This window comes from Rhipicephalus microplus, unplaced genomic scaffold (assembly GCF_043290135.1).
Source record: "Rhipicephalus microplus isolate Deutch F79 unplaced genomic scaffold, USDA_Rmic scaffold_50, whole genome shotgun sequence".
In the NCBI taxonomy this organism is placed as follows: Eukaryota; Metazoa; Arthropoda; class Arachnida; order Ixodida; family Ixodidae; genus Rhipicephalus; species Rhipicephalus microplus.
In genome coordinates this window covers 86,032-110,754 of record NW_027464623.1, presented here as the reverse complement: position 1 = coordinate 110,754, position 24,723 = coordinate 86,032, and the positions used below count along the sequence as shown (strand labels likewise).

The 24,723-nt window shown below is 45.3% G+C and overlaps 1 protein-coding gene across 1 annotated transcript in view; it reads left to right on the top strand.

Moving 5' to 3' along the window:
• Positions 1 to 16,665: 16,665 nt before the first annotated feature.
• The window catches only part of LOC142788261 (uncharacterized), a 30,659-nt gene continuing 22,601 nt past the window's right edge, over positions 16,666 to 24,723 (top strand). Inside the window, exon 1 of the mRNA XM_075884867.1 lies at positions 16,666 to 16,878. Coding sequence (XP_075740982.1) covers positions 16,666 to 16,878 — 213 coding nt within the window. The remainder of the gene's footprint in view (positions 16,879 to 24,723) is intronic.

Sequence of the window (24,723 nt, the reverse complement as noted above, 5' to 3'; positions counted from 1 at the left end):
CGAAAAGCCATTTTGCAACTTCAGCAACCTCACCCGTACAACAAAAAGGCTCTTACCCTCAGCTTTTGACGAATGAAAGTGCAAGCGTTTTCTATTCAAACATACCCCAGTTTTTTCGGTTCGAGAGTATACATTCCGAGGATAAGATTCCAAGCTTTTTCGAGAACTTTCATTTCACAGATATTCCTCGTTCTTCCTGTTTTGACGCACGATACATATTGCTTGCAGTGACAGCCTCTTGTCTATGTTTCAGAAATGTGTCGCTGTTTTGCAGTTTGAAATATATGCAAGTAGTCCCGTACTCTACCTCAATTCTACAAGCTTGCAACGCGTTCAAAAAGCTGAAAAGCTCTCGTAGGTGGCAATCCAAACAGCTTCTCTCTCTCTCTCTCTCTCTTCGTAGCGTGCCTACAACTCGCCCACCCATATCCGCAAGTTTTGCAACACAGAAACGAGCAGCCTTAGAGAATCGGTATTGCAAATATTTTTCCTTGTAGAGCCCCACATCTAAGCTTCGCTGAGTGTGCACAGCTGGCTGTATACAAGCGCTCAGTTTCTCAGTGGTTTTGTACACGCTGGTACTTGTTTGTTTCTTTTGTCCACGCGCACTACCAATTCTGGCTTTGCGAGGCGCCAGTAGAAGTAACAGTGGCGGACAAGAAAGCCGAAAAAAATCTCGAATGTCGGCCTCTCTTCCCGACAACGCTGACGAGAGCAAATCGAAAGCCTTTTTTCTTTTTGTGGGAGTGAAGCTTTTGCTGTTTTATAGTGATAACAGCGCAACGTAGGAGAAAGGATAGGAAGACACACAGACGACCGCTGAACTTACAACTGAAGTTTGTTTCCAAAACAAGGACGAACACAAAGAAAAGCGACAAGCGCACAAAAGATTACTGATCAATATTTCCATATATATATATATATATATATATATATATATATATATATATATATATATATATATATATATATATATATATATATATATATATATATATACATATATGCCACAAGGAAGTAGTGGTATTGGGGCAATATGAATCTCGCAACGTCTCTTTGGGCGGTCACGCGCGGGACAAATAGTGCACTTCTTTTTCCGTCAAGAAAATGGACGAGATGATCACGCCGTTATTGCCAAGTCACCCAACTTCTGCTGCCTCAAACATTTAACGCCTTAATCGGGAACCACACCACTCCACCACTCGGCCCCTTTCGAATTGGGGTTCGCATTCAAGAGTGCCACATGTGCTGCTACACAGTATGTGCAGAGGGTGTGATCTACAATGTCCCGCTGACATGCGGAAAGCAGTACGTCGGTCAGACAACCCAATGTGTGAACAACCAATTGCGCGAACACAGAAGTAATGTTCAGAGAATAGACAGCGGGCTATTAGCCCTTAAATGCAGCACGTGTGGTCCTCCTGAATGATTCGGTCAGTCAACTAACTTTATTTGTGTTCTAAGGTACTACAGAGTCCTAGTTGCGGGCCGCGCGCACGTCGAGGCGGGAAGACAATGGACCTACGCACGTTCGCGGACCCTTTGAACAGCCCTTACTTGTTCATGGAGATCGCCACTATCAAGGGCTTCCTCCTTGTACTTTTGAGGTCTGAGGTTTACTTCTTTTTCCTGTACATAGGAAAAACACGAAGCAAAATCAGAAGGCTGCAAAGCCTGACGGAGGCTTTTGCTCCGAAATTCAGTCTGGTACACAACTTAGACGCAGATAAAAAACAACTTTTTACAAAAATACTACCTAGAAAACTATAATCAGCAAATTATAATCAGACAAATAAACGCTACAATGTGAAAAAGAACAGAACAAAATGCATAACAAAAAACAAAATACCATTAAAGATAAACATCATTATCGCAAAATGTAAAACAGGTGAGATAAAAAACACATTTGCAGACATATACAGTTCAAAAGCAAACAACAGCATTAAAATTATAATGTTAACAATTGGTACACATTTAGTAATAACTAATCAAAATATTATAATAAACATATCCAATGCAATTATGAAGGGGAATTTCCTTGAATGTATTTTTAGAATTTGTTTTTATTTAGGTCAACAGCATTTTCAAGTTTGTTTAGGAGACTGGGTATTTGATAGTTAGTATGTTGCTGACCATAGGTAGTCCTAGTTCTCGGTGTTCTTATGCCAGGTGTACGGAGACAGTACTCAACACATCGAGAAGAATGGAACATGGGGTATAGTTTGTTATTCTTTATGTACAGAAGTAACTTTCAGTAATATATCTGGTTTGCTTGTAATAATAAATAATTGAAAAATAACGGACGTGTGATAAAATTTTGTGTGTGACTGTAGTATCCTTCGTTTAGTCGTAGTACTTTTTCTGTAACGTGAATAATGTTTTATAGTTCTGTGCTGTTGTTGTTCCCAAACAAAAGACACAATAACTTAGCCTGGAGTAGAACATTAAAGGTGGCATTCTGTAACGCCCAACATTGCCATAGCCTGTGAGCTAACGATCGATGTTTTTAATGGCATGCAGGGCAGTGTGGATTGATGTCCACAGCAAAAGGACTAAACCTTCCTCCAAACGGGAAAGATCTTGTTTGTAAGACTCTCCGCGTGGGAGATTGAGGTACAGTCAGCTTTAGGTGTGTGAGAGGATATTGCCAGCACCCAAGCATATAGTGTTTCACTATTTCGTGAACAGAGAGTAATGGGTCGGAGTGATGCTCCTAACCCTAATCGTCTAGGGTATCGGGACCATCGCGAAATATCAGACCTTGCGCTTAGTCATGAACATAATTATCCATGAGAATACCACGTGAATGGCCGCATTATCAGCCCGTCGGCCCGACGTCAACGCAATACAGGGTACAATCTGCCCAATCGTAACCTGACACCTAGACTGTAAATTCCACAATATTAACTTCTGCACAAGTAATCACGTAGTGAGCTGCTATCAAATGCGAAGCATCTTTTTCGCACTTTCAATCTATCTATTTATCTACCCCTCTATTCATGTGTCTATCTATATATATATATATATATATATATATATATATATATATATATATATATATATATTTATATATCCGCTTGTGTCTGGATATTGCCCTGATCACCCCCTTAGCTTGTGGTAAACCAAAACCAAACTTAGTATGAAAGAATAAGATGTATGACGAAATATCACATCATATTCAGTGAGTTCGTCTGCCCGTTCGTCCATCTGCCTGTATGTCTGTCTCTCTGCTACTATCACACTGGAACACGCATTCGTCAGAAGGGCGTTTCGTGCCACTCATCATCATTTACTTCATGGATATACTGTGGATAGATGGATGGATGGATGGATGGATGAATGAATAGATATGGCTGTATCCTTTAGATCGGGCGGTGGCTAGCGCCACCAAGCCGTAATATTTAATGAATTAAAAACGAGATTTATTTTTTTCCTTAAATAGTGAGGTTGAGGATTCGTACTTGGCAGTGAAGGGTTTAATTTTCACTCGTGCCTTGACTTTAGCCACCAATCAGATAACCTCCTTCTAGTTAATTCTACCCGCTTAAAGTCTATTTTGCCCTCACTGTCTCTAAACCCCAGTGCATTGAAAAACTCTGCGCCATCATCCTGAACTAAAGGGTGAAGTCTTTACAGAACATTATCAAGTGTTCGGCAGTTTCTCCTTCCTCTCTACACGCACTGCATACCATGTCTACCTCTTCGTATTTGGCCCGACATGTCTTGGTTCGCAATACTCCTGTCCTGGCCTCAAACAGTAGAGAACTACCCCGAGTATTATTATAGATGCTTTCCTTGGCTATTTCCTGCTTAAAAGTTCGATAGATCTCTAATGCTGACTTCTTATTCACGCCAATTCTCCACATATCGGTTTCAGCTTCCTTCACCTTCTTAACCGATAATTCTTTTTGGTTTGGCCCCCTGCTGTTTTCCAAGTATTTACCAGTCAATTTTATGGTTCGCTTCCACCATTTCGTACCGACATTCTTCATGTATAAGTAGCTGAATACCTTCCTAGCCCAACGCTCCTCCCCCATTTCTCTCAATCGCTTCTCAAATTTTATCTCGCTGCTAGCTTCCCTGCCCTCAAATGATTTCCACCCCATATCACCTTGTACTCCCTGATTTGGTGTATTCCCGTGAGCTCCTAAAGCAAGCCTACCTATTCCAGGTTGCTTAATTTCTAATCTTGCTTGAACTTCTGATCTCATGCACAAGACCACATTGTCAAACGTCAAACCAGGAACCATGACCCCTTTCCATATTCCTCTCACAACGTCATACCTATTGTAATTTCACAGTGTCCTGTTTTTCATTACCGCTGCAATCCTGTTACCTATAGTCGACACGTATATTTCGTGTTCCCTTAGGTACTCAGCCCCATTGCTTATCCATATGCCCAGATATTTGTATTTATCTGTTATCTCTAGCGTGACCTCCTGTATTGTAAGCACACTACCTTCATTGTCATTAAAAATCATGACTGCTGATTTTTCCTTACTGAATCTGAAATTTAACCTATGTCCCTCATTACCGCAGATGTCCACCAATATCTGCAAATCTTCCTTGTTGTCGGCCGTTAGCACTATATCATCTGCGTACATCAATGCTGGTAGTGCCAGATCAATGAGTTTTCCTTGTTTGACGAAAGAGAGGTTGAAGCCCAGTCCACTTCCCTCTAATTTGGCCTCTAATACTTGTAGGTACATCATTAATTATAAGGGTGACAGGGTACACCCCTGCCTAAGCCCCCGTTTTACCTCTGCAGGCTTGGATACCTGTTTTTCCCACATTATAATTACCTTGTTACCTTTATAGATATCCTTTAAAAGATTAGTGACTACATTTTCCACGCCTAGTGTGTCCAGTATTCCCCACAATTCCTCTTGAACCACGCTATCGTACGCTCCCTTAATGTCCAAAAATGCTAGCCACAGGGGCCTGTGTTCCTTTTCTGCTATTTTGATGCACTGCATCAGTGAGAACAGATTGTCTTCCAACCTCCTGTGTTTCCGAAACCCATTCTGCAGTTCCCCAGCACCCCCTCATCCTCTATCCATGCCTGCAGTCTTTCCTTTATAATCTGCATCGCCAGCCTGTAGACCACTGATGTCACTGTTATAGGACGGTAGTTGTTTCTGTCAGCTTTGTCCCCCTTTCCTTTGTAGATCATGCTGATCCTGCTAAGTTTCCATCCATCGATAACTTCTCCATCGATTATTGTTTTGCGCACAGCTTCCCTCAAAGGCTGCTTAGACTTCGGACCTGATGTCTTTATCAGCATAATTGGAATGCCATCTTGGCCTGTTGATGTACTACTAGGAACCCTTTTCTGAGCCCTCTCCCACTCTTGTTGTAAAAATGGAGCCATTGCGCCACTTGATTCATCGTTGTCTATTGTGGTGCCATTGTTGTCTATTGTGAATGATGTTCAAGCCTTCCTGCCAGAAGATGAGAGAAAGAGAAAAAATCCCAATGAAGAACTGGAGATGTGCCAGGAAAGTATGTCGGGCTGTTTGAGCCTGAGACTAACCATAACAACCACCAACGAGCCATGTGTGGAATTCCACAGTTTACTAGAGAGTACTTCAGGATGACATTCATTTGGCACTTTTAACCGTGCTTTATGCCGCGACTGTAAGTGCGTCAAATTCTAGGCAGTCTTTCTATTGACATCCAGCCTCTGAAAAGTGTCAGCTTCTACTTCTACACAAGTAAGTCTCCATTTTTGCCGTCTGCATTCATTTATATAATAAATGGCTTTACCAAAAATCCGCGTTCTGTAACTTTTAGTAAGCCTTTCACGTCCCGTCACGCTGTCTACGTCACCTTGGATGAACGTCACCTTCTGTGTATTAATAGAAGGCCATGCTAAATACACCTGGTTTACTTTAATTGCGATGGCACTGCCGTCGTTCCACCCCTTGTTACATCTTCAGTCACGGCGCGGTCGTATGCACACCAAACACTTCAACTCGACAAAACAGCGCGGCTTGCGTATGAAGCCCTCCTACAGAATTACTGCGGTGATGACTTGGGGCCCACGAGTTATGCGCGAAAAACCAAAAGTAAGTCGTAGCAACGGCGGGGAGTGTCACTTATATGTCAGGACGCCAATAAACACGGTCAAGAACAGGCAAATAAAAAAAGGCACGAGCATCGTGGTGCGACGAGCAGCGACGCAGACCGTGAGCCCAAAAGCATCTGAACAGTTGCAATGAGTACGCACGGGTCTACGTCGAGTGATTCAAATTTTCATAACGATGCTGCATGTAGAAATAAAAATTATAGTGAGGCATACTGTCTTCAACGATTCTCGCGGTTGTTTACGCAGACAGTATACCCTTTCGCCGGCTGGGCGTGAAGTCTTGCGTTAGCACTCAATCTGGCCTCACTTACCCAAACCTTCTTTAAGCAACAGCGGACATAAATTTCAACGAAAATTGCCTGTAAGTACAGTATCCTACAAATGACTTCCCTCTAACAAGTACTGATGACGGGGCGAGTTGCTCCGTCATATACTTGTATTGATTTATAGCATTTTGGCCTTAAAGAAAAGAGGCATAAGCATAGAATATGAAAAATTGGTGACTTCCTGACTGATAAACTACCAAGTTATCTCTATTTCGTGTCTCTATTGGGCTATATGTCTTTCTCACAACAATGGCATTTAATTGTCACCAGTACGGGCGCAATCGACAATATATGAGTTCAAAAATTGTTTTGGGTACTCACTGAATTCTTCCTCCATGCATGCCGGTCTAGGCCGCACCATCACATTCACTAAGCTCACAACTTCTTGAGGCTAGTTCTTTTTCATTCAACTTCGATCAGTCATTTACTAGATAACTTCCCTCCAACCTATGCTTCTATTCATTGGTTCTTGACCATGACTTAACATTAAACTCACTGCACTTATTGAAAAGGCTCCGCCACAGTAAGGATCGTGATACAGTGGTGCACGCTTTACAGAAGACACTTGAGAAATCCTTTATCACCTGTTTTTACTCTGCTGCAGTGTTATCTTACAGCAACGCACACTTTGCAGAAACGGTACGAAAGACTTGGGTAGAAATTCCGCTGTATATTTTTAGGTATGCTTGAAAATTGTGCCTCTATTTCCTCGGCATTGTCCACTACTCCCCGTCGCCGGTCGACTGTGTTACCACTGCTCAATCGTTACAGACTATCTCTTGTAGACTGCTTGACCTTTGCTTGACCGCTACTGACCGTATGTGTGATACCCTGAACTCTTGGAATAATTGGAGTTGGAATTCTTGTACAGAAGACATCTATGCTTCTACACGCCAGACACCACGATGGACAGGGCGTACTGCTGTCGAATTGGAAAGTACGAAACACTGTATGTAGCTTCATTCCCACTCCCTCCCCCCCCCCCACACACGCACATGCAACACGCTATTCTTCAACAACACAGAATAAGCAGTAATCGCATTCCGATGGAGAGAAAGCAAGAGAAGCCCGTGTACTGTGTATTGTCAGTGTAATTTAAAGAACACATTAACACAATAAACGAACCTTAAGAGGCTCACAAATAAACTGACGAGACATGGGGAGAGGTTATGGGGAAGTATCCATAAAATAAGTCAAGATACAAAACGTAAAGAGCGTTAAAAGCCATATCCGCGGAGCCAGCACTAAATCTTCGGTTCCCGGCGCAGTTTGTTAATGGCCTCGACGTAACCACGCTGTCCCAGTAAGTAGCATTTCGTGTCGTGTGGCACGTATACGTCAGAAGGACTGCACCAGACATTGTTTATGTTTACACAGATCCTAAAACAAATGCAGGCTTCGTGGTTAGTTTTACTGAAAGTAAACTAAAAAGAGTGCAGACGAGGCGTGAGTGATTATTAGTCTGCGAGCTAACGGCTTCCACGCTTTATTCGGGTCATAGTTGAGGCCGTCTTCTTTCGGATATTGCGTCGTCGAATAGTAAGACATCTGAATCGTTCATGAGTCTGTTCTGTTTACGGCCTCGTGTTGTATCCTCCAGTGCAAGTGCGTAACTGCTGACCTTTGTGCATAATCTTATAGCTGCTCTGGTTACTTGTGAAGTCCGCACGTCTAGATCTGTGCGTCGATGTCGTACGCCGAGGGGCAAGGGTGGGGGTGCTGGTGCTGGTGCCGACTGGAGAGCTTCTCCTCGCGACAAGAAAGCCACCGGAGCACACCTTGGTCCTGACTACGGAGCAGCGAGAAATGCTTTAGAACGGCAGGCGTAATTGTTCCTTTTTTTAAATACAACGCGCAAATATGCAATAAGAGATGATTTGATGCATACATTGTAACGCCAACCCACGCGGAGTGTGGTGGCTCATGGAAAGCGGAGACGCTATACGAAATTGCGAAGTTTATTGGACATCTGAATTTTAGAGGGATTGTTCATGTCACGTGAGTATATCTATACTGGAACAGATGCAGGCTCTTACCGTAAGGGAGGGGGGGGGGGGGTAGTTCACTTGTGTTTTACTAAACAAAATATTTTTGGCTCAGCAACATAAATTTTTATGAAAAGAGCATATCACTTAGCAAAATTTAGTATTCTGCAATGCATGCTGGAGCATTTTCCAAACTTGTAGATAGCAATTTCTTGAGGCATTAGAAAGCGTTTACCACAGATACAACCCAGCTGACAACATTGAAGAAGTGTGCTGGGCTTTAGCCATGTTATATTGGCCTAATGTTCGTTGTGAAATTGTGTGTGACTGGTTACAACTTCAAGAAACGTGGTAAAGCTATTTCCTAATATGGCGAATACAGAAAATGGGATTTCATTGTCAAGACTCTACGAAAATTAAAAGCACCGTCAATTTCTCAACGAACAAACAGCAATTCGGTCATCGTGCCTCTAGTAACGTACAAAACGTATGATCAGATGATGTAGGCATAAAGAAATTTTCAAATTGCATTGTTTCTCCAAAAATATTTGCAGCAGACTTTAGGTTCTTTTTTTTTCCTATGTATAGTTGCTCAACCACATGCACCTGCTTACGCGAAGGCGTTCAAGGTCTCAGGAATCCTATAAGTTAGCTCTTATATAGGTGTATAAAAGCAAACTTCATTTTTGAAGTAGAACTGATGAAAAAAACTACAGTGTTCGATGGGGCAGTATTCTGAAATCTACAACTTTTAGATTTTAAGAAACAACAGCTTTTAATTTTTTGAGCTGTCATCGTGCAGCATGCGGTGCTTCCTACTCAATACGTTCACAACTACGAACATACTAACTCTCGATGAACGCAATAAATGGTGCTCCTATTGTCAACACTTGTCAGACTTGTAGCCGCTGCGGCATAAGAACTGCTCTGGGAATACGGCACCTACGAAAAAAAGGACATTACTGTAAGACTGCTGGGATGAAAAATCAATGAGTAACGTGACACGTTACGTTACCTGAAACTCTTCACGTCAGTTTGTGATCTGTTACAGTTACGAAATTATAACTACTACGTTACCAAATTAACGAAAAGAGAAACTCGTTACCGGTTACGCCTTATAGACAAACCGAACAAAATGAAACAGCGAACAAAAGCAGACCAAGCGATTCATATAAACATGTGCTAATATTCACCTCAATGGGCAAAAAAAAAGGACAGCTTAGCATGAAACACGTCAAAGTGAAATGGCTGACTGGGGAATTCGATGGGTTGAATGCACGTACATGAGTACTATCGTACATGACATACATGAAAACTACCGCACTCTGTATGAGCTACACCCCGCGAGCGCGTGGCCACACACCAGCGAGTAGTTACCACACATGCAGCGCACACACTATTTGTAAAACTTTTCAATCAAATCAACCCTACCTACGATAGTCTTGTGATTTTAATGTGTGGATGAGTATGTGGGTTGTAACGTCCCAAAACCACCATATGATTATGAGATACGCCGTAGTATAGAGCCCCGAAAATTTCGACCACCTGGGGTTCTTTAACGTCCACCCAAATCTGAGCACACGGGTCCACAGCATTTCCGCATCCATCAGAATTTTAAACGCCGCAGCCAGGATTCGAACCCGCGACCTGTGGGTCAGCATCCGAGTACCTTAGCCACTACACCAACGCGGCGGGTGCGTGGATGTGATTTCTAAGCTTTCATCCAAACGAAGTTGATGGGTGAGCTCCTTAGGATCTTTTTCATTTTCGCAACTTATCAGTTGGAATTATGCGAACGAGACATGAGGTATAAGATAGAGAAACAATGTATACCTCAGTGTCTTAGTACGGCATACTTTTTGACGCGTCAAGTTATGCAAATGACTAGAACACTTGCATTTGGTGTTATCCACGCACCATTTAGCTCAAGTTCTCACCAATACGAGTAATCTCAATTGTAGTTGTTGCTACTGCTGCCTCAATTTCATTATGCATTATCACAACAAACGAAGCTAAGATCTTCCCGCCTTCCCTCGTGCGTTGAATTGCCCACCTTAATTCGCTGTACAAATACACACTCCTTTCAGCTCGGATATTGTGCGTTGTGGGTTTCTCAATTTTAGGGTTTACGCGTGTATGGATACATAGAGATTACTCTTGAATACCACTAAATAAATACTAAGTGTAAAAAAATACTAACGCTCTTTTTTTATTATTGAAGCACTCCAAGTTTTATCTTTCTTTATGTATTATATTTATTAAATCGTAGCTTCCGTTGTGGATCCTCGGGATTATTTTTACTTTAGCAGCTGGTGCCGGCTTGTTTCATATCCCCATATGTTATACCCGCCTAAATCGGACGGAACGACTTCTTTAAAAAAATAAATGCAGTGCAATAATTCCGACCACCTGTTTAAGTCAGGCGTTTAAAAAAAAGAAACTGACGTAGCTTCAAAATAATAAATAAAAAGCTTGGCAGGCTTCTTTGTTTATATTCAGTCTTCTTTTTTTCTCTCCTGTTGTTTTTCTTTTTCTCTGTTTCACTCTTTTCAAGCCAGTTTATTTATATTTCACTTCATATTTTTCTCTTTGTTTTTGTCTGTTTATTGCTTGCTTCCTTTTTTTTTGTACTTCTATGCGTGGTTCCGCCTCCGTGTCGTCGCCAAACAATGGCAGCATGTGACAGCATACGACAGCCGGGACCCGCACAGGCCTTCGTGCTTAATATCATCATTAACGCACTCGAAGAACAAGAGGGTGAGTGCTTCTCCCTCTCGGGAGCACGCACTTACAATGCTACAGATGGCTATCGCATATGTTGTTTCGCCTGCATTATGCCCAGCGACGACAATAGCATGCGACAGCATACAGCAGTCTGGTGCCCGAAATGCTCCGCTATAAATTCAAAATTTGAAACGATTACTCATCAAAAAATCACCAGGCCTGTGCGGAAAGCACAGCTTAGTCACAGCGAAAGCCGGAAGAGCGGTCTTTCAGAACCTTCTCTAAGCACTCTTTGGGTAAATGCTAGAAGCACAGTTGCTCTGTACCCACTACGCCATAAATATTCAAACTTTCTGTGTAGTATGTCGGCATTTACTACGCTATCCTTCGTAATTCTTCGGAAAAGCGTGGTATCGGCTAAACACTTGCAACGAATTTTGTCCGAATTTCGTGTTTAACGCGGTGGCTGATGACGATGAAGAATTATGCCTGAAGGGGGTATGTGCCACATTTTATTACGCGATGAATAACAAGCTTTCATATTGGGTTGGAACATTGGACGACCCAACCGTTACGCAATTCGCATTGTGTGACGCCCTTTGCTGTTCTAAAACACTTTATTACTCATATTAACGCGATTACTTTGCCGATATCAAACCTGCCTTAGGCAAGTTTTTTAACGGGTCCCAAGCATCGACTTGGCTCAGCGGAAGAACAGTGGGCTCACACGCAATGGACCCAGGTTAGAATTTCATTATATCCTTGGTGTTTTGTTAGTTTTATTTTCCTATTACGTGCAATAGTGGTTACAGGCAAAGGCGTTGGTGGCGGACAACTACGGCACCGGACGTGACCCGTGTTGTGATCTCATAACATCTTCGACAAGAAGACTCGGCTTTGCGAAAGTCCGCATGTCGAAACGTCCACTCCACACACTCTTTACCTAAATATTTCAACGCTAGCGTATAAAAGAGCTCGTTCCGCAAACGTGCCGGCATTGGTGTGGCTGTCGTTGGTTGATAGCGAAAAATCGTAATCTTGTCTGTGACTCAAAAATCAAGAGCCATATTAATAAAGTAAACACTTAAAAATTCCCAGATCTGAGCGAGGACAAAATCCAAGCCTCTAGAGTGACAAGCACGTGTTTTATCACACAGTTATGGGTATTCTATGTAGTATATTGGAAATAACTTCATCTGTTAGGAAATTCAAATAAATCACCTTTCATGCTTTACAAACACATGTGTCTGGTGCACAGACTTCACAATACATATATTATCAATACATGTAATAGCCTAATGTAGTGTTCGGGTACAATAGGTTCAGAAAACGTAAAAATAGGAAACTTCAGCCAATAGCATGGGAGCAGGCTACGCGGAGCGAGTCTGTTTCGATAAATAGTGCAATTGATTACCTCGTGCTCTCGCTAGCGTGCAGTGTGTCGGCGAAGACTGCGGGCTGAACATTTAGTGCCTTACGATGCGTCGATCGCGGATGATCTAATATTGATCAGACTCTTCTTTTTTAATATATTTGTCTCTGTTTTTTATTGTGGGGCGGCACATAAGCGTTCGCAAATGAGTGGTGGGCTTAACGAGAGAAAGCTATCGGCTACTATAAAAAAATAAACTTAACGCCAAATCAAGTCAAGCCTATTAGGGTGAAAGCATTGGATGTCCTATCAAACGAAAATATTGGTCACTGGTGTCGGCGCCATCGGTGGCCCGCGGTGTCCACATCAACACGAGTAAGGCAAAAAAAAATTGTCATCGTTTTACGGTGTCACTACGTGACGCTACCATGCACGATCAGACATATCACCAGAAAGAGTTTTTTCCCCATGACAGCAATGTGATGTCATAACCTAGAGTCTTATCATGACGTCGTCACGTGACGTCATCTCTTGGTCTAAGGTGCACCGATCACGGAGCCATTGCGAAAACGGGTAAAGAGCAAAAACTTTGCAATACTACCGAGCTTAGAGGCAGTTCTCAAACACTTTGAACCAGAAAAGTTTCAAAGGGATCGCGGGAATATCGATGCATCGACTAAAAGCAAAAGAAGGTAGCTCTCTGTTTCCAGTCATTTTAATCGAACGCATTAGAAAGCCTATGAGTACATGTGAGATCTTGGTTGAAGACCCCAAAAACGAAGAAAGCCAACAGAAAAAGAGAAGACAGGAAAGTTAACCAGAGATACTTCCGGTTGTCTACCCTACAATGCAGGATTAGGAAGGGTAGAATAAAAAGATGATAAAGAGAGTGGAGAGAAGAGAAGGAAAACAAAGGAGAAAGAGGGTGCCAGTGAATTCACTGCAGCTTCTAGAGCTTCACCGCAAGTGAGAGCACAAGAGGGCTTTTGCTACCTTGTAGGCTGTTGAGGTATTTCTGTATCGGCGGTATTTCTATATTTTGGTTATCTGTGCTGTCATCTTATCTGACAGTAAACAAAAATGGTAGTTTTCCGACAAACCGACTTTTCGTTCTTTTTTTTTTTATCTGGCATAACGATGATGATCTACCCTGTAAACCAACCATTACGGTCCACTGTCACCGAATCAGCTCAGTTGAACGGGGCGTGTACTAGAATTCCGAGCGTTAAAGGATAATGCTTTTTTAATCCGTACAAGTGGGCCTTATTTCCGGACATCGGCTTTCCCACCTACGCTCACAAAGGTTCTCACAAAGTTTGGGAAGCCGAAAGTCAAGCCTCTTTCATCAATCAGGGATTGAGGAAAAAGATTCCTTGTAATCCGAAGAGGCCTTGTCTTTTTTCTTGTTTTTTTGTCGACGAGGAGCTAGAAATGTGTAAACTGGAGAGGTTCACGACTTTTTCCGTGAGAGAGGCTTACGCCTGCCAATTCGCTTCCTGCCGTCATCACTTCGTTATTAAATGCGAAGCATTTCTTAGCGAACATCGGCTACTTTGAGCGCATATATATATCTATCCGTCGGTCTGTCTGTCTATCTGTCTACCTAGCCGCTTAGGTTTGGGCACTCTCGTGGTCCCCCTCTTAACTTGGCGTGAACCAAAATTATTATGGGGGGTAAGATAGTTTCACGAGTATGATGCACTGGTTAAGACATGAATAATGCCACAATCCCGTCGCGTGCATCGTCAAACACTTCCCGTCAGACAGTGGCACATAGCCACAGGCGGGTATGTGCCGCTGGTGTGCGGGTATGTCTCACAGATGATTGACACTTAGTATCTACCCAAGAATGACGAGAATACACATGGACAATTTTAATGCGCAAGCGCTAGGAAATACCCGACATTGGTACCGTCGACCCAACGAACGCAAAGAATAAATGGCAGGGTCCCAACTGGATTCGAACCCAAGCATTCTGCGTGGCAATGAAGCATTTTACTACGAAGCTACGCCAGGTTTCGGAAGTACTGTTGACATAAACGCTAATCTTCGTAAAACGTCAATAGTGGTTGCAGTGCTGCCTCCTCAATTTTATAAACATTACATATGTACTCCTTTGATACAGCCGTAACGGCGAGTTAACGTCAATTGTGGTTAGTAGCCATGTGCTGAAGTTGATTTATGTAGCAGTGTCCAAGGCCAGCATCTTCGCGAGCATCAGCGCTTCATATCAGCTTCTGGTGTGGCTAATACGCATGTTCCAGTTGCCATCGTTGCTCAAGTGCAAACAAATAGTTATATAAACATCTGCAACTCTTCAACATATGTCTGTACGTGCAACATTTGTACACATATTTAGCGTCATTTCATGACGTGTCGCTCAATACAAAAATTGCAATGCGGTAACTTTCCCTTCGCATGCTTCGCATAACGTTGATTCCGAGGTACCTGAGATCTGCCAAACTTTTTATAAGCTTTCAAACAAAAATGACACTGACGCTCTTGTATCATGCATTTAAAAATTCTTCTTTACCATTCTCAATTTAAACCCATGCCATAAAACGAGAAACATATTAGGACTCAGAGGATGAATATTTTGCGTCTTTACATCAACCCCTTCACGCAACCCACATAAAAAACACGTAAAACAGAATGCAGTCAAACACCCGAGAGCAGGGGGGATACACAGATCATGATGATAACGATGCGAATCAAGTAAACTTCTGATGCATGAAACAGTGACCCGAGCTCATACGCTTATATTCATCCAAGGTGAAAGTATCTCTCATTCCAGAATTATTCTGACCGTGATCGCCTCCGTGGCCACGGTGACGAGTCCTGGCATTGTGAATTTCTTATTAATAATTTCTCGACGCCAGGACTAGTCATATTTGGACGCGTCACGGAATCGTGACGCTGTCAAAGAGATAGATTACTTCTCCAGATGAAATTTGACCGAACGTCTGGCCGGTAAATGAAATTTCAGGTTGCAGCAACACTACGCTGGCCCTGATAGCAGCAAACGGGCCGGCCGTCGATTTACTGACAAGCGGGGAAGCACGTCGGCATTTTTCGCATATGCCGTCGAGTATTCCAACCTCTTCACTGCACGGAGATTTCTTTTATTTCTATCAATTTTCACCCTGCCAGACAGATCTCTGTCGAATATGATCAACTTTCGTGTATGTGCAAACTGCCTGGCCAGAACACCAGGCGGTGCGCCATCGACCGTCGACCGCAGTGCTGGGTCGATAACCGGTCATCTTGTTTACTGTTATGTCAGCTTTCTTCTGTCGCACAGTACAGACATAATTTGTTGTTAGGAACACAGCTCGTTAGGCCTGCACCTCACCGTCTCCGTCGAAGCTCACTGCACCGGGCAAGTGCACCGATAAAAACAACGGGTGCGTCTTTCTTTACAATGGGAATGTAGGCGCGGTGGCAGATAGCTTGCGCTGCATCACGCGTCGCCGCACACTCACTCGCTTAGTCATTTCCGCCACCGAGCGCAACAATCTGCCCACCCTAAGGAATTCATGAAAGCACCCAGAGAGATCAGGCGCATAGTCGTTTGCGTCCCATTCCTAGAAGCTTCGCTCATCGATTGTACTCGTAGACGGAACTGCAAGTTTCTTCCACTGAAAGAGCTCACTTCTACATGGATAGCAGAATCAAAGCTACCATGGTGGATGCGAACGTTGTTCCGGTGAGTAGTGACAGTAAGACTGCTCTGCGACTCATAACTTGTACTTTCATAGCATCAGGGGGGGGGGGGGGGGCACCATCATGATTTCGGGAGTTGCACCCCCTGAAAATGGCCATTTTCAGGGGGTGCAACTCCCGAAATCAGGATGGTGCCCCCCCTCTACCCTTAAAATGGCCATTTTTCGCTCTCCATGCTATGGCGAAAAAAAAATTTCAGGGGGGCAAGGACCCGATGTCCTACCCCCTGCCTTTGCTCTTGGCTCATAAAATGGTCCCTAGAAAACCATTAAAAGCAAACCCCTACGACGTTAACCACCACACCAAATGCAGCTAGAAAGGTGTCAAGCGTCTGATCTGAGGCGTCTGCAGACCGACACATTCGAGAATCCCCGACACCCGCATAGATTGTGTCCCTGGCTCCACTCGTCACCCGGCTGTCCGTGGTTCGCGCACGAGACAACCGACATGGCACAAATAATTTGGGAGTGTGAGTGCAGTGTTCGCCGCCACAACTCGGACGAGCGTGAGTGTACCCCAGGACGACTGGCTGAGCGGTGGCGAGCCGCCCTTCTCAGCCACGTGCAGTGGAACAAATCTGGGTTGTCCGGCGAGCCAGGGGAATCGCCGAAGACATCGCACGAGGCTCCGCGGAAAACAGCTTCTGGAGCCCTAGCCCGGGTCAGTAATTCCTCGTTGGATCCTTAATAAAGTTTATTACCTACCCACAAAAGGAAGTAGTCATGGCTGTCGAATAGCACAACGCGTCAAAAGGGAAAAAAATGTGCTAAATATCTGTACCCGTTTGGAAGATAACCGTGCTTTTGATTAGGAGAAAGGTGCTTCTCAGTCCTAGCGCAACTCTCTGTCGACGCTTACGTAGCTGAAATGTCGTGAAGCGGCTCGTAGCTAAGCACTCGCGTGGTGTGTAAACGTTTGTACTTGAGCATAAAATACAAAGGTATGAGCCATCTGCTAACCTTCGTCAAGATAGAATCCACCATTCGAATTTCTGGTATAGAATTTTCATCACCCGAGACACTCACAACTATGCACTCCCAGTTTCTACTTCTGATTTGATCAGCTGAATTTCGGCTACACAAAAGTCAGTCATCCGCTATCCTCATTGCGCTTACCAGATAAAGGCCTAGTCAGTAGTTTTCAGTCCTTTTCTTTTACCTATCGAACAAGCTATGTATTATCTGTTGGACCGAATTAAAAAAAATCATATCTAGTACTTCAGGCTTTCACTCCTGTTTTGTGTTTATCTTCTCCTCGTGAACCCTTCCACCAAGAGAAGACTCTGAGAGAAGTTGCGGAAGAAATGATTGTCTGGATTGTGGACAACAGACTCAGTCACACAAAGTGGCAACAAGAAGCCCAACTATAGGACAGGTTCCTTCTTAGAACTTTTTATGTGAGGACTTAGTGAAATACGAGCACGTGAAGAAGCTTTACAGTGCCTATATATTCCAACAGAATTTCTTGAAACTCCTGCCATGTTAACAGTGCAGCTGCTTGAGCCGGGCTTAATTAGTCTGGTGAAACTGAAAACTATCACCATCGTGAAGAGACGCGTGCTCTCTTTGTCCACTTCTTCGCCTGTTTCTTCGACCGTTGAGAAAGTGAGCCGGTTTGTACGGAGAGCAATGCAACAACTTTGATAGATGAAAGAGTGGACCAAGCAGAAAGCGACAGATTGAATGCAGGTGAAAAATAGAGACAAAAAATATAAAAAGGAGAGAAAAATATAAAGACGCAAAATTAAACATACAGAGAGAAAAACTAAAAAAAGATAAAAGAAAAACTGGGGAGTGGCAAGGCGTGCGGGAAAGATTGTGTCAATGCCACTAAAGACGTCGGCTTTTTGTTGGCCTGACTGTTGTCACCCGTATTTTTGTCGGAGTGGTGGTGAGAAGCGCTATTTACTCAACTGTGTGGCGCATACCCGTGTTTATAATGGCCCATGATCAATGCTAGGCAGTATATAGGATACATGTATCTTAGACAGTATCTTAGATACTCTTAGCGCATTTTGTGTCTGTATTGCGATACGTCTCGCAAGACGAGTATCCGTATCTGTATTTTCGATACATTTAATGTTTTATCGCGTATGCAAGACACTGTTATTGCAACACTACCATGTGAAACAATAATCGCATACTCAACTTCACTTCTGAAGCTGGCAGTGGAGCCATTAAGCCACCTGAAAACTAAGCTCATTGATGTAACATTGCCTTCCCGCCAGGGTCTACTGCTGAGGGCTCGCGCAGAAACAAGCGCGTGAATCGGGACGTTCATGGGCTTGTCCATACTGCTTTCCTTTTCATTTTAAGGAGCGAAGCTTCTTGTGCCGTGGGTCATTGCCTCCTCAGTAGTACTACTATGTAGCCACATGCGTTGCTCGCCCCGCCGCGGTGGTCTAGTGGCTAAGGTACTCGGCTGCTGACCCGCAGGTCACGGGATCGAATCCCGACTGTGGCGGCTGCGTTTCCGATGGAGGCGGAAATGCTGTAGGCACATGTTCTCAGATTTGGGCGCACTTTAAAGAACCCCAGGTGATCGAAATTTCCGGAGCCCCCCCCCCCCTACGGAGTCTCTCCTAATCATGTAATAGTTTTGGGACGTTAAATCCCATATATCAATCAATCACTAGCGTTGCTCAATAGATGGCGTGTTGTACATATTTCCATATAAGGAATAATATAAGTAGATCGTGTTAGTGGTTTTCACACCATACGCATGGAGTGAATGCTGATGAGTGGGGCGAAGTGTCCATGTGTCCGTCCATTCACCCGTCCGTACATCCATTCATGCTTCTATCCGTCCATCCATGCATCCGTCTCTCCATCCGTTCATCCGTGCGTCCGTGCTTATATTGGTCCGTCCTGACGCACGGGTGAATGGATGGATGGATGGACGTAGGCACGAACGGAAGGACACACGGACGGACGGAAGATGCTTCGCCCCACTCATCATCATTCACTCCGTGGATATGCAGTGATCTTTTTTTTCTCCTTTTAGTTGTGTCAATGTCAAGACACTTACTTTTACCTGTTACCAGCACCGCGTACCACAATGCGTGCGGTGATGCCCCCTCAAATTATGGTGCTATTCTCCTGCGTGGTACTCCATTGCGAAATCTGAAGCAAGGGTTCATTTGAATCTCATCGTGTCACACATTAGCAGTTTGAAAATATTGTGGATTTAAGCTTTAATTACTCCCGAATGATTTATATGTTAGTAATATTTTAACTATGGTACCTCCGATACCGATGCTAGGTCAAATAGAACGTGCGGACTTGCAGGGCATACTAATGTTGTATTAATTTTTCTTGCCGCATAAAAACTGCTAGTCCTAGACTTTTTTTTAATAGTCATGCAAGGCACATGAAGAGAGTGTGATTTTTGCAGCAGCGCAAGAACCTGCTCGAAAGGTTTTGTAAAGTCAACAATTAATGCTTTTTGACTCAGCAATTACGACTGTTCAGGTTCTTCCATCATTTACTCATAGAGCCAAGAGAAGGCTATTGTATTGCCATTTACATTATTATTATTATTATTATTATTATTATTATTATTATTATTGTTGTAGAGAGGAAGAAGAATATGTGCCGCAGTAGGTCACGCCTTTAGCAAGAGGAGCCGAGCGCGAGCTGTGCCCCCGAGCGTTGTGTTTCCTGCGTCGGTTGCTGCCGCCCGCTTTCCGCATCAATAGACCTGCTGTACAAGTACTACTTACGCCAATAAACCCCGTTTCAGAGTGGTGGAGGTGCTGGGTAACTCAACCTGGAACTTCACAACAGGAAACTACCTGCCATCACAGACATGGCTGAAGAAAACACCCAGCAAGGTACGACCCAGCCTCCGATGGTCATCGTGCCCACTGCGCTACGCGTGCGCGATCCACCTTTTTTCAACGGTACTGATGAGCAAGACGTAGAATATTGGCTGTCGACATTTGAAAAGGTAGGCGCAAGCAACAAGTGGGACGACCCTTCGAAACTGCAATATGTACCCTTCTACCTGAAAGAGGTGGCGAGTCTCTGGTTTAACAACCACCACTCGGAATTCGCCACTTGGGGTGCCCTTAAGCTACGCATTACCGATGTGTTCGGTCGCCCCGAGGTAAGCAAGCTCCGTGCCGAACAGCGCCTACGGGGACGCGCACAGCTTCAGGGGGAAGGCTTCACAAGCTACATCGAGGATGTGCTCGACTTGTGCAAGCGCCTTGACCCTTCAATGATCGAGGCAGACAAGATCAAACATATTTTGAAGGGGACAGACGACGACGCCTTCCAGATGCTGCTGGCCAAGGGCCCACGTACCGTGTCCGAACTCGCCACTCTTTGCCAGAGCTTCGAGGAGTTGCGTAAACAACGGGTCATGACACGGCGTCCAGCGGCTACCGATGAAACTCTCGCGGCATTGAGCCTGGGTGGAGACCACAGCACAATCATGTCCGAAATCAAACTATATGTGCGCGAGGAGGTGGCCCGACAACTTTCGTGCCTGTCGTATCTACCGGCAACGGAACCCTTTTCTGAGCGTCTCGCGCCCGCCATCAGGCAGGTAATACAGGCGTAGGTCTCTGAGGCATTGCCGTCCGTCTCTCAGACAGCACTCGTCACCATTTACTTATGCTGCTGTTGCTGCTACTCCGCCACGACCTCCGCTTGGGCCGACTCCCCAGCCTGTACGAGTATCAACGACGCCATTTCCAGCAACACAACAGCGCTATAACGGAAACCCTTGGCGCACAGTTGACAATCGCCCGATCTGTTACGCATGCGGATATCCAGGTCACGTGGCGCGCTTCTGTCGCCGGCGCTTCGCAACGGGTCCGGCTGCACCTCCGAGGTACCCTGACTACTATTTACCGGCCCCGTACAACGCGCAACGAGAACTGCCACGTCAATGCGACCGACAATCAGTGGAACGTGACCCGTCTCCAACCGAACTAGACCACCACCCTACTGCCGACTACCGATCATTCAGTCCCCGTCGCTCATCCTCACCACGCCGCTACCGTTCTCCGTCCCCTCTGCGTCGCCGACCGAACCCTGTAGAGACGTAAAACTGACTGCCGCAGCTCCGGAGGCACGAGCTGCGAATTCGTCGCATTGGACAAGTCCTCGCCCGTCCCCCACAAACGTTCTGGAAGTGTTTGTTGAAGGTCTACGAACTCTTGGGCTTGTTGATACGGGTGCCGCCGTATCTGTGATGAGTCAGAAACTCTGCCGTTCGATACGAAAAGTAACGACGCTGCCTTCCGACGTTTTGCTGAATACCGCGAGTGCGCAACCAATTCGACCAGTCGGAGCATGTACGGCGAGAGTAAACATTCAGGACGTCCTGTACCACATCGAGTTTCTCGTGTTGACCACTTGTGCCCACGACGTGATACTAGGATGGGATTTTTTGTCATGTCACCACACCGTAATTGACTACGCTCGCACGCAGGTGGAATTATCTGTGTTTTCAGATGTGCCATCTACCGACAATAAGCGCACTCACCTGGGCAAGCTTCTTGTTGCTTCCGACGTTGATGTTCCTCCTCTTAGTGCCATCGTTGTCCCCGTCAATCGCACTGAATTGTCCGGCTGTACCGTTGTGTTCTCCCCATCTGACGTTTTCAGTCGCCGCCACGGTACGTCTCTGCCATACGCCGTTCTGCCACCTCACCAAGATACTTCCGGAATTGTCGTTTGCAATCCTAGCTCATGCCCTCTCTCCTTAAGAGCTCACGAAACACTGGGCTATGTTCATCCTGATGATGACAACGTTATTGTGCCTATTGAGTCCCACGACCCTGGCCAGCAACTTCAACTGAACGCCGTTACTCCTCTTTTGACGCGGGATGACTACTCCTCGGATATCTTCAATCGTTCCATCGACAGCAAGCTTCCTCCGGATCAACGGGACCAGCTAATAACCCTTCTGCATGAATGCCGAGATTCATCTGACCTTCCTCAAAAGGCACGGAGTCAAACTAACACCGTCGCTCACACAATCTACACTGGAAGGCACCCTCCTTTGCGGCAACGCCCCTACCGCGTATCACCCAAGGAACGAAGTGTAATCGCAGAGCAGGTGGATGATATGCTTCAGCGCGGTGTCATCAAACCATCTTCTAGCCCCTGGTCTTCACCTGTTGTGCTAGTGAAGAAAAAAGACGGTTCGATTAGATTTTGTGTCGACTACCGGCGACTGAACAAAATTACACGGAAAGATGTATACCCTCTTCCCCGCATCGACGACGCTATCGATTGCCTACAAGGTGCCGAATTCTTTTCTTCGCTGGACTTACGTTCAGGTTACTGGCAGGTTCCGATGGCAGAGTGTGACCGTCCCAAAACAGCGTTCGTTACGCCGGATGGCTTATACGAATTCATGGTTATGCCATTCGGTCTGTGCAAAGCACCTGCAACGTTTGAGCGAATGATGGACAGCATTTTACGCGGCCTTAAATGGCAGATATGCTTACGTTACCTCGATGATGTTATCGTATTTTCTCCTGATTTCCCTACACACGTCGACCGTCTGCGCACCATTCTTCAGTGTCTTACCAAGGCAAACCTCCAGCTTAACCTAAAGAAGTGCCGCTTTGGGGCTCGCCAACTTACTATACTTGGTCATGTTGTGTCAAAGGATGGAATTTGCCCCGACCCAGACAAATTTTGAGCCGTAGCCGACTTTACGAAGCCGAATTCACTCAAAGAACTTAGGAGATTCATCGGCTTGTGCTCGTATTTTTGTCGTTTCGTCCACAACTTTGCAACAATAATAGCCCCGCTTACACAACTACTGAACGGTCCAGCTAATCTTTCTAACTGGACCCCGGCATGCGACGAAGCTTTCCTTACACTGCGCCGCCTACTTACGTCCCCACCGATTCTACGCCATTACGACCCAAGTGCACCTACTGAAGTGCACACAGATGCCAGTGGCGTTGGTCTGGGAGCAGTTCTCGCGCAACGAAAGCCCGGTATTCCAGAGTACGTCGTCGCATACGCAAGCCGCGCACTCACAAAAGGGGAGATGAACTACTCCGTAACTGAAAAAGAATGCCTCGCAATCGTTTGGGCGGTAAGCAAGTTTCGTCCTTACTTGTACGGACAAAGTTTCGACGTTGTGACCGATCACCACGCACTTTGTTGGTTGGCGTCGCTAAAAGATCCTTCAGGTCGCCTTGGACGTTGGGCTCTTCGCCTACAAGAATTCGACATTCGTGTCGTCTACCGCTAAGGACGAAAACACTCTGATGCGGATGCCCTCTCACGATCACCAGTGAGATCCACCGCAGACCTGCATTCGGACACCAACTTCTCCATCGCTCCCATTTCCGTCACAAGCATGTCGTCTGAACAGCGGAAAGACCCATGGATAACATCTCTCCTTAACATTCTTTCCGACTCTTCAACGTCTGCGTACCCACGCGCTCTTCACCGCCAAGCCACATATTTCGCGATACGGGACGCGCAACTATACCGCAGAAACTACCACGCGGATGGTAGTAAATGGCTCTTGGTTATACCACGCCACATGCGATCTGATGTCTGTGCGTATTTCCATGCCGACCCACAACATGCTCACGCTGGTGTGTTAAAAACATGTCAGCGGATCCGCCAGCGTTACTACTGGCGTGGTATGTACACTTTTGTACGAAAATACGTTCGGTCTTGTTCATTATGCCAACGACGAAAGACAGCTGCCCATTCACCCGGATTATTACAGCCTCTACCGTGTCCGGCGCACCCTTCCGACCGCATTGGTATTGATCCATATGGTCCCCTTCCTTACACTGCCACTGGAAATCGATGGATAATTGTCGCCGTCGACCATCTGACGAGGTATGTTGAAACAGCTCCACTACCTACGGCAGATGCACGTGACGTAGCCAATTTCGTTTTGCGACGCCTCGTACTGCGTCACGGGGCACCACGTGAACTACTAAGTGATCGCGGGCGTGTCTTTTTATCCGAAGTTGTACAACAACTCCTTCAGGCATGCCGCACAGTGCACCGCACCTCTACAGCCTACCACCCGCAGACCAATGGTCTAACTGAGCGCTTCAACAGAACGCTAGGAGACATGCTCGCCATGTATGTCAATTCCGACCGATCAAACTGGGATGTCATTCTCCCATTTGTGACCTATGCGTACAACACTGCGACGCAGTCAACCACAGGCTTCTCGCTTTTCTTTCTTTTATATGGGCGTGAGCCATGCTCCACCCTTGACACCATTTTGCCGTATCGTCCCGACGTCTCAGAGTTCAGCCCTCTTTCTGAAATTTTGCACCACGCTGAAGAGTGTCGTCAGTTGGCCCGATCATTCACCTCGGACAAGCAAGCATTCGAAAAAGACCGCCACGACCGCGACCAGCAAGTCGAGACTTTTGCCGTGGGCTCGCTTGTCTGGCTGCGACTGCCCTTCCACTCCCCAGGTCTGTCCGCTAAGTTTGCCCCCAAGTTTCACGGTCCTTATCGCGTCGTCGAACGTCGATCTCCTGTCACATACGTG